The sequence below is a fragment of the Rutidosis leptorrhynchoides genome, chromosome 11 (assembly GCF_046630445.1).
Source record: "Rutidosis leptorrhynchoides isolate AG116_Rl617_1_P2 chromosome 11, CSIRO_AGI_Rlap_v1, whole genome shotgun sequence".
Classification (NCBI taxonomy): Eukaryota; Viridiplantae; Streptophyta; class Magnoliopsida; order Asterales; family Asteraceae; genus Rutidosis; species Rutidosis leptorrhynchoides.
Window position 1 is genome coordinate 304,578,189 of NC_092343.1, and position 10,569 is coordinate 304,588,757.

Sequence of the window (10,569 nt, forward strand, 5' to 3'; positions counted from 1 at the left end):
TCACCATATGAATGATTTTTGTCTCTATGCATGGGACGTATATTTATGAGAACTGGAAATGAAATTCTTGTGGTCTATTAAAATGATGAAAATGATCGATTATGATAAACTAATGAACTCACCAACCTTTTGGTTGACACTTTAAAGCATGTTTATTCTCAGGTACGAAAGAAATCTTCCGCTGTGCACTTGCTCATTTTAAAGATATTACTTGGAGTCATTCATGACATATTTCAAAAGACGTTGCATTCGAGTCGTTGAGTTCATCAAGATTATTATTAAGTCAATTATAGTTGGATATATTATGAAATGGTATGCATGCCGTCAACTTTCGATGTAATGAAAGATTGTCTTTTCAAAAACGAATGCAATGTTTGTAAAATGTATCATATAGAGGTCAAGTACCTCGCGATGTAATCAACTGTTGTAAATCATTTATAATCGATATGGACTTCGTCCGGATGGATTAGGACGGGTCTCTACAGCTCGTCAGCTCTATTCTTCAACTTTACAATCAAATCTTAAATTAGAATCATAATTCAAAAAGAAAAAATGCAGAAAGGTTAGAAATCTTTTATTGAATCTATCTGCAAAACCTCAATTCTCAATTCTTTATATCGAGCTAGAATTTTGGAGTCAAACTTTTATTTCAAATAGTCAAACTTATGAACATTTAGCAAATTCGAGTTCATATGGATGTTTTAAGCTCAATTGACGATTCTAAAAGTTTCAAGGATCGATTTTAAATACATTTCGTTTTATAATCTGAGTCTATTACGTTCTTAAAATTGTAATCATAAAATCTTTTTTTTTTGTTCTAAACAGCGTCAGGTAGTGGCCTGTTACTTTTTCTTTTATTTTTTTTGCTTATAATCAAGACCATTTTTAGTGTTATGGTTATTTACAAGTCTTAATTGAAATCATGAATTCGTTATTATGGGATTTGAAGTTCTTTGATCTAATTGCTACAAGTGTGAAGAAGATGAACATACAAATACGGGTTATAATTAAATGAGAGGGTTTTAAAATAGAAAAAAGGGCAACAGCCCAATGGTTCAAGGTGATAAGGGGTATTCGAGAGGTCGAGGGTTCGAGCCCGGTCCAGAGCATGTTTTTTTAGACAAAGCTTCTAAGGGTATATACACTTATTATTATTTATCATTTATTATTTTTATTATGATTATTGTTAATATTATTAGTTATTATTATTATTATTACTAGTGTTATAATTATTATTATTATCATCTTAATCATAAGTACCATAACCATTATTAGTAATATTATTGATATTATGAGTATTATTAATTATTGTTATTGTTATGTTAATATTAATATTATGATTGTTATATTTATCATATTAGTTACTATTATGCAATATCGCTAAGTATTACTAGTATCATTATTATTATTAGTATTATTTTCATTGATATAAGTATGATTATTATTATTATTATAAATATGATTATTATTATTATGATTATTATTGTTATTACGAAAATAACACAAACCATTATTATTATCATTAACATTAGTATTGTATCAAGTTATTATTATTACTATTATTATTATTATTATTATTATTATTATTATTATTATTATTATTATTATTATTATTATTATTATTATTATTATTATTATTATTATTATTATTAACATAAGTATTACTATCAATATTATCATTATATTTATTAAAATGATTATTGCTACTATTTTTTTTAAAACTATCTCCTTATCAAAAATTAACATTTTTAATAAAGTTAATGTATTTATTAAAATTTCATTTAGGTTATTACTTTTATCATGAACAATATATATAAATATATATATATATATATATATATATATATATATATATATATATATATATATATATATATATATATATATATATATATATATATATATATATTTACATATAATGAACTATCAGATTATAAATATAATACTAAATATATATTTATAGATATATTAATATAACAAAATGAATAAAAATTTATTTTTAAATGTGTATATACGAAATAGATATATAACATAAAATTTAAGATATAATACACATAAATGAAGCATATGTATTAAATAAGAATTTAGTATAAAATTTATATAAACACATAAATACTATATAAGTAATAAATAAAATTTATGAGATTTCCATTACATGTTTTAATATATATACAAATAATATAGGTCCGTGAATCCGAGGCCAACCCTGCATTGTTCAATGTCGTCATATGTATTTTTACTACAAAATACAGTAGTGTGAGTTTCATTTGCTCTCTTTTTAAATTCTTTTACAATATATATTTTTGGGACTGAGAATACATGCGCTGCTTTTATAAATATTTGACGAAATAGACACAAATACTTAAAACTACATTCTAGGGCTGGATTATTAAACCGAATAGGCCTCTTTTTAGTCTGGTAATCTAAGAATTAGGGAACATCACTAATTTTGAGAATTAGTGCACCCCTAATTGACGCGAATCCTAAAGATAGATCTATTGGGCCTAACAAGTCCCATTCTGGAATTTGGGATGCTTTAGTAGTTCGAGTTTATCATGTCCGATGGGTGTCCCGGAATGATGGGAATATTCTATATGCATCTTGTTAAGGTCGGTTTCCTGGTGTTCACCATATGAATAATTTTTATCTCTATGGAGTTTACGAAATGCCTGATACGAGATGTGTATTTATGGAATTAAAATCATGTGGTCTATTAAAATTATGAAAATGATTGATTACGATAAACTAATGAACTCACCAAACTTTTGGTTGACACTTTAAAGCATGTTTATTCTCAGGTATGAAAGAAATCTTCCGCCGTGCATTTGCTCATTTTAGAGATATTACTTGAAGTCATTCATGACATATTTCAAAAGACGTTGCATTCGAGTCGTGGAGTTCATCAAGATTATTATTAAGTCAATTATAGTTGGATATATTATGAAATGGTATGCATGCCGTTAACTTTCGATGTAAAGAAAGTTTGTCTTTTAAAAACGAATGCAATGTTTGTAAAATGTATCATATAGAAGTCAAGTACCTCGCGATGTAACCAAATGTAATGTATTCGTTCATATGGATCAGGACGGGTCGTTAAACTCAATTAATGTATATCACACCTCAAAATATCATGTCATTAATGATTATAACTTGAACTAACCAAGTTGTATACAAACAAGATGTAACGTACGCAGATTGCAAAACATCTATTTCAAATATCAAATTACTAAATGACATTATGACAGTACCAAAAGATTGCAGCAGCAAGCACATCAATTTGGATTCATAATAGCTCACCAAAGTATTTTCACTCTAGCAATCTTCAGCTTACAAATGATTAAAGTACAATTTTAATAAATTAGACCTTTCAGAGAGAGCATCATGAAATTGGGGTTGTAAGGGATTTCCGATGGGGAATTTGAAGTCTTCCCATAAGGGTTTGAAGAAGTAGGTTATCAAAATTTGATGTTTTAGTGAAAGAATTCATCTTTTGAAATAGTAGAATTAGGGTTTAATTCATTGAAAATGTGTGAAGTTAGGGTTTTTGAGGGAGAAAATGGAGAGGATGAAGAAAAGAGTTAAACTGATATTCTGAAATTCTTGAGAGTGCAACTTTTGTGAATGGACGAATATACCCTCACATTTGTGGCACATGTGAGGAGTTGATCATTAAAATACGACTGTAGTTAGTTAGGGGTACTAACCACGCAAGTTACACAAAATCTAGGTACCAACTACGCAAGAAAAAAAGTTTAGGTGTTGTCATGATAATGTAAACAAATCACGGGTACCAACGGCGTAAATTTTTCTAAAATAAAAAAGAATTTGTAACGTTAAATTAGGGAAAAATGTCATCTAGTTCAAAATTTCCACCTCGATCGCATACGATCAAGGATGGAGAATTCGGATCTCGGGGAGATCTCGTTTGGATTTTTTTAGGGAGATCTCGGCATCTCGAAATAATCTCGGGGAGATCTCGGACATTTACTTATGTTGACTTTATAGTTTTTTTAAATAAAAATATACGTAAAAACATAAATATATGTATATTTATATACGTTTTTACGAGATTTTACAAAAATATCCTAGAAATGAGCGAGAAAATCTTAGAAATTACGAATTTTACAAGAAAATCTTACAAATTAGCAAGAAAATTCTAGAAATTGTGGCTTTGACTATGTTTGACCCCGTTGATCGAGAAATCTCGGGAGATGTACATCTCGTCTCGGTTACCTTCTATAAACGAGATCTCGTGGGAGATCTCAGAGAGATCTCGGGAGATTTACAACACTGCATACGATCAAAATCAATAGTTTATTTTTTTCGAATCGAATGTTAAAGCTTGAAAAGAAGGCGATTATGAAGGTCTTATAATCTAACTTTTCGGTCGAGTCTTAGTGAGAGGTTTATTTTGTTTAATGTATCGAAAACAAGTGTTAAGCACATATGTACCTTTATCAATTCCGCTTATTAAGCTGCCGATGATATAGATTGTAGGTTGCTGAAGGTTTTTGATCTAATGAAACATACTAACAAATAACGATTGTTGAACACATTGGAGATGTCAAGTTATATAGTAAGGATCTACCTAATCTATTACTTTACTATCTTATAAATCCCTATTTGCATGATGTCATCAACAACTCTTTTCCTTCTTTGAAAAAAAAATCAAAAATAATTAAAAAAAAATCTAGGATGGGTTAGTGATGTCATTAATAATTTTAATTTACAATTAACTAATAAATCCTTTTAATTAACAAATACAGTTAAAAAAAATATAAAACGTGATTTAAAAAAAAAAACAATGCTGGAAAAAAAAAAGCACGGGTGCCTGAAACTACTTTGGAACTCATCAACACTCGCACGCCTCCTCTCTTCATTCGTTCTTTACCCTATTTCAATTTCAAATTAAACCTAGATAATTCAATCCTCCATGGAATCTTTCTTTGTTAGCAATCTTTCTTTCTTTACCCTTTCATCTGGAAAATATTGTTCCAATTCATCGCCAAACAGGGAATCAAATCTGCAAGTATTAGCTTGAAGCTTTTGTGAAAACGAATCAAATCGGGTGTGGTACAATGAAAACGAATCACATATATAGGGTGTGGTCGATTTCTTTTATGCGATGTCAAAATCGTTCACTTCCGAAGAAGGTGTTTTGGATGCAAGATTCTTTTCTTGTGCAGATGAAGAGTTTTACAACTGTTCTAAGGATTCAAGAAAGAATTTGTGAGTTCTATTGATTGTAAGGATTCAAGAAAAAAATTCGTAAGTTCTATTGATTGTAAGTTCTATTAAATTCGTTTTCTTAAGTTGATATTTGCAGGTTAAGAATCAGAATGGTAAGGAAATATTCAAAGTAATTTGGTTGATATGTAAATTTTTGCAGGTTTGAAGAATCAGAGTTTGAAACTTGTGATTTGGTTAGAGGTATTGACAATAAGGTCTTAATCTTTACTTTTTTATAATTAATATTATCTTATTTGATTATGCACATTAATTGTTTGCTATAATGCTTGAATGAACTGATTTTTGAAGATTATATGTTTAGTTTGTCATTTGTTGGTTTAGGACTTCAAGTACCTGATGAACTCGTATTTGAAGCTTAAGTCTTTAATTGTTCTAGGTGACTATTTCTAAAGTATTTTATTTATTTGAAATTTTGTTTGTAGTATGATTAGATTGCGATTAATTAAGAAAAATAATCATTTACAATGTTTTCTTGAATGTTTGAGAACCTGAAGCAGGAAGTCAGGAAGATGGCGTTGTAACAATGAGGTAATTTGATTTGTAGTGTTGGAACGATTGATATTTTAATAGGTTTGGTAATTTGGATATAAGTTGTGACGCCCTGTACAAAATCATCGTGTACGATTCGTCAACAACGGGATCTTTACACGGTCAAATACTACATACTATTTGAAAACCAGTTTTTGCATTCATAAAAAGATAACGTTTACAAAAGATAACGTGACACAAAGGTCGTTACAAAGTCATTATTTGAAAATAACATAAGTTACGAATGCAAGATAAAAGTTTCATGATTGAGACATCTCTAAGTAATGCAGCGGAAATCTAACACAGCAGGTCCATAACAGCAAGTCTATAACACCAAGACAGCAAGTCTAATAGCGGAAGCAACATCGTCTAAGCACCTGAGAAATACACGCTTAAAAGTCAACACGAATGTTGGTGAGCTATAGTTTGTAATCAGTAAAGTAATGTAGACCACGAGTTATCGTATTCAAAACAGTATGAAAAGTATATGTTTATCCGTGGGCACCCGGTAACCAACTTAACGTAATAGTAATACCTCCTAAAAGTACACTTGACGAGTGCGTATGTCCTCGAAGTATCAAACACCCGTTAAATGCTAGCGCGACTAGCCCGAGTGGGGATGTCAAACCCTATGGATCCATATCTAATATTCGCGTTCACCGGTTCAAAACCAATGATTAAACGTTACCGTGCTAAGGGGAATCTTTATGCCGTTATATAACTCACACATATGTAAATTTTAAGTACTCGTGTCAAGTAAGTAAAACATAAAAAGCGCATGTATTCTCAGTCTCAAAAATAGTATAAGTAAAAAGGGAAGCTATAACTCACAGTGAATAAGCAGTAAAAGTTGATACGAAACGTATGCAGGTAGTAAGTTGGTCCGAAAGGTCGTCAACCTAAGTCAAAGGTTACTAGGTCAGTATGTTGTCCCAAAAAGGGTTAAAAGTGAATAAATTAAGTTTAAGTGTCATCATCGACATCATCATTATCATCATCATTCATCAACACTAAGGTAAGTTTAACAAGAATAGAGATCGAAATAAAAGGATGATTTCGGACAGCTGTTACAACCTCTATACAAATCGAAACGACGCGTATTCAGTGGCTATGCCTTCGTATGTGAGTGCTCTAACCAGTGACCAATTTTCAGAACCTAACTCATCTTCATTTGACCGTGGAGACGGTTTAAGTGCGAGTAGGTCAGAAATTTCAGCACAACGTTACAAGGGCGTAGTGACTTTCGGAAGGCCATAAATCCTAAACCGTATATCGGATTAAGTCGAGGCCTAAATGAAAAGTCATCTAATCAAAACTAACTATCTGAAAATTAATTTTACAGAAGCCCAAGAGTCTGATCAGACCCAGAAAACAGCAAACAAGTGCTCCGATGAGGTTCTTGGTGCTTAATGCTCATCACGGTTCTCATCCTTGATGCTTGTAAGCTTCAAGTGTACAATTCTTTGATGTTATAGTATTACTTTGACCAAGGTTCAACCATCAACACACAACTAAAAGTAAAATCTATCATTCTACAAGTTTTGAACATCAAGATTGCCTCTTTATTGCATGAATCCAATAAAGCTTCAACCTTTATAGATTTTACACAAGTTCATGTATCTATATCATATGTGATGATGAATACTTGGTCTTTATCATCACAACAAACACAAAAAGGTTCCAAGTAAGTGAGATCTACAATAATAACTTAGACCTCAAGTATTAAGAAAACCTTAAGCTAGAAAGCTTGGATCTTTACAAGATTAATGAGACCATAAGCTAGAAAGCTAAGATCTTTAACAAAATAATGAAAGTAATGAGACCATAAGCTAAAAAGCTAAGAAATTTAACATAATAATGAAACCCTAAGGTAAAAAGCTTGGATCTTTATGTTAAACGGTAATTGTGATATTATTATTGCTTGATTGATTGCCTACCCCCAATAATGATACAGTATAAATAACCAAATAAAGGTGCAAACCTAGAGGCCTAAATACACATATGGGCCCTTATAGAACATGAGCTATAAATGATAAATATATAAAAGTCCATCGTCTAACATCCCCCCGCAGTTGGAGCGGGAGCAGAGTGGATGCTCAAACTGGATCTAAACTCGTCGAAGAGTGCAGTAGGAAGGCCTTTAGTGAAGATGTCTGCAAACTGGTATCTAGAAGGAACATGAAGTACCCGAACATGCCCTTTGAGGACAAGATCTTTCACGAAGTGAATGTCAATCTCTATGTGTTTGGTACGTTGATGCTGAACCGGATTTTCTGACATATAAACCGCACTGACATTATCGCAATACACAAGAGTGACTGTAGAGAGGGGGCAGTGAAGTTCTCGAAGAAGATTACGGATCCAACGTGTCTCTGCGACGGCGTTTGCAACAACGCGGTACTCGACTTCAGTACTGGAGCGAGAAGGAGTATGTTGCCTCTTGGAAGACCAGGAAAGAAGGTTGTTGCCTAAAAACACACAGTATCCAGAAGTGGAGCGTCTGGTAGAGGGGCACCCTGCCCAATCTGCATCAGAGTATGCCACTAGTGAAGATGTGGAGGAGGAAAACAATTGTAGTCCAAGGTCCAGAGTCCCCTGAACATAGCGGATGATCCATCTGAGAGCAGCCATGTGAGGCTCCCTAGGGTCATCCATGAAAAGACATATCTGTTGTACTAAGTAAGAGATGTTAGGACGAGTAAAAGTAAGATACTGAAGTGCACCGGCAAGACTACGATACATGGTGGGATCCTTAACCGGAGGACCAGATGCTGCAAGTTTGGTGCCTGTATCAATAGGGGTCCTGCTAGAGTTACAACCTATCATGTCTGCACGCTCAATAATCTCAGTTGCATACTTCTTTTGAGAGAGAAACATCCCGGTTTGATTGCGAGTAATAGAGATCCCCAAAAAATAGTTCAATGGGCCAAGATCGGTCATCTAGAACTCCTGATGTGATGAAGAGATAACTCGTTGAAGCAGTGCTGTCGAAGATGCAGTTAGGAGGATATCATCCACATATAATAATAAATAAGCTGTATCTGTGCCCTGTCGATAGATAAAAAGAGAGGTGTCACACCAAGTGTGCTGAAATCCAACACGCTGAGCATACCCAGAAAATCGCTGGTACCAGGCACGAGGAGCCTATTTCAACCCGTAGAGAGATTTCTGGAGAAGACATACATGGTCGGGATGGGCAGGGTCCCGAAAACCTGGGGGCTGATGCATATAGACAGTCTCTAAAATGTGACCATGAAGAAACGCATTCTTGACATCTAGCTGATGAATAGGCCAATGTCGAGAAGCAGCAAGGCTGAGAACAGTCCTGATAGTTGCCGGTTTAACAACCGGGCTAAACGTCTCATCACAATCAATACCAACCTGTTGGCTTCGACCGTTAGCGACAAGTCGAGCCTTATACCTACTCAGTGTACCGTCTGCATTAAACTTGTGTTTGAACAACCACATGGAGCGAACTATGTTCGTGTCCGTGGGGCAGGGCACAAGAGTCCAAGTACCATTTTTAATTAAAGCATTATATTCTTCAGTCATAGCGTTATGCCAGTTAGGGTCGTTAAGGGCATTGGAATATGATTTTGGTGTAGGAGAAGGTGTGGAAACGTGGAGATTAAGACGTTGAACAGGTTTGGTGGTGCCAAGGCGATGTCGAGTAACCATAGGGTGAGTGGAGGTCATGTTTTGAGGTGGTGGGGGTGGTGAGGGTGCAGGAGTAGGAGGAGAAGGAGGGCTAGGAGTAGTAGGAGTGTCGGTTGAGGGTGGAGTGGCGACATGAGTTGGAGATATGTCCGAGAGAGTGTGAGAGAATAGATTTGGAGGAGGGTCAAGAAACTCATATGATGATGGTGGGGAGGTAGTAGTGGAGCTATAAGGAAATGATGTTTCATCGAAGGTGACATGACGAGAGAGAATGATTTTGTGAGTGGCGAGGTCAAGACATCGGTATCCGTGGTGATTCGATGGATAACCGAGGAAGATACACGGGGTGGAGCGTGGAGCGAGTTTGTTAGTGTTGTTGAGGTGAGGGTAGCAAATACAACCGAAAACACGAAGAGTGTAGTAGTTGGGTGGATATTTATAGAGGCGTGTATGGGGAATATCGTGGTTTATTGGGGATGAGGGTAGGAGATTGAGTAGATAGGCGGCCATGTGAAGAGCCTAGGTTTGCTTGAAAGAGAAGTGTGCATATGAAGTTATTGATAGTACGAATCATCCGTTCAGATTTCCCGTTTTGTTGGGAGGTTTGTGGGCAAGAAAAGTGTATTTGAACACCGTTGTTTTGGAATAATTGTTTAATTTGGCTATTGTCGAATTCACCGCCAAGGTCACATTGGAAGGCTTTAATTTTAGAATTGAACTGAGTTTTAATGTATGCACGAAATTGGGTAAATTTATTAAAGACTTCAGATTTATTGCGTAATGGAAAAACCCATAAGTAATGCGAGTAATGATCAAGGAAAATGACATAATATTTGTAACCACTAAGGCTCGAAATAGGTGAAGTCCATAAATCCGAGTGAACAATATCAAATGACGAATCAACAGGAGAAATGGAACTACTAAACGGAAGTCTCACATGCTTGCCAAGTTGACAGGCATGACAGAGAGCAGGAGACTTTGTATTTTTACATGTAATAGAATTATTAGAAATAAGACGACGAAAAACATCAGTGCTTGGATGTCCGAGGCGCTGATGCCAAATACTGGGTGTGGTGATTAGAGCATGATGAGGTGGGGATGGTGTCGGATTTGTGAACGGGTAGAGATCTCCGG

General features: G+C 34.2%; 1 protein-coding gene across 1 annotated transcript; it reads right to left on the reverse strand.

Annotated features, from left to right (window-relative positions):
• Positions 1-7,833: 7,833 nt before the first annotated feature.
• LOC139875622 (uncharacterized mitochondrial protein AtMg00810-like) lies at positions 7,834-8,718 on the reverse strand. Its single transcript, XM_071862946.1, has one exon. It carries the CDS (start codon positions 8,716-8,718, stop codon positions 7,834-7,836), a length of 885 nt encoding a protein of 294 aa, XP_071719047.1.
• Positions 8,719-10,569: the final 1,851 nt, after the last annotated feature.

What these genes read in the sequence shown, in the direction of transcription:
- LOC139875622 (XM_071862946.1), bottom strand. Translation starts at nt 8,718, where the DNA reads ATGACCGATCTTGGCCCATTGAACTATTTTTTGGGGATCTCTATTACT.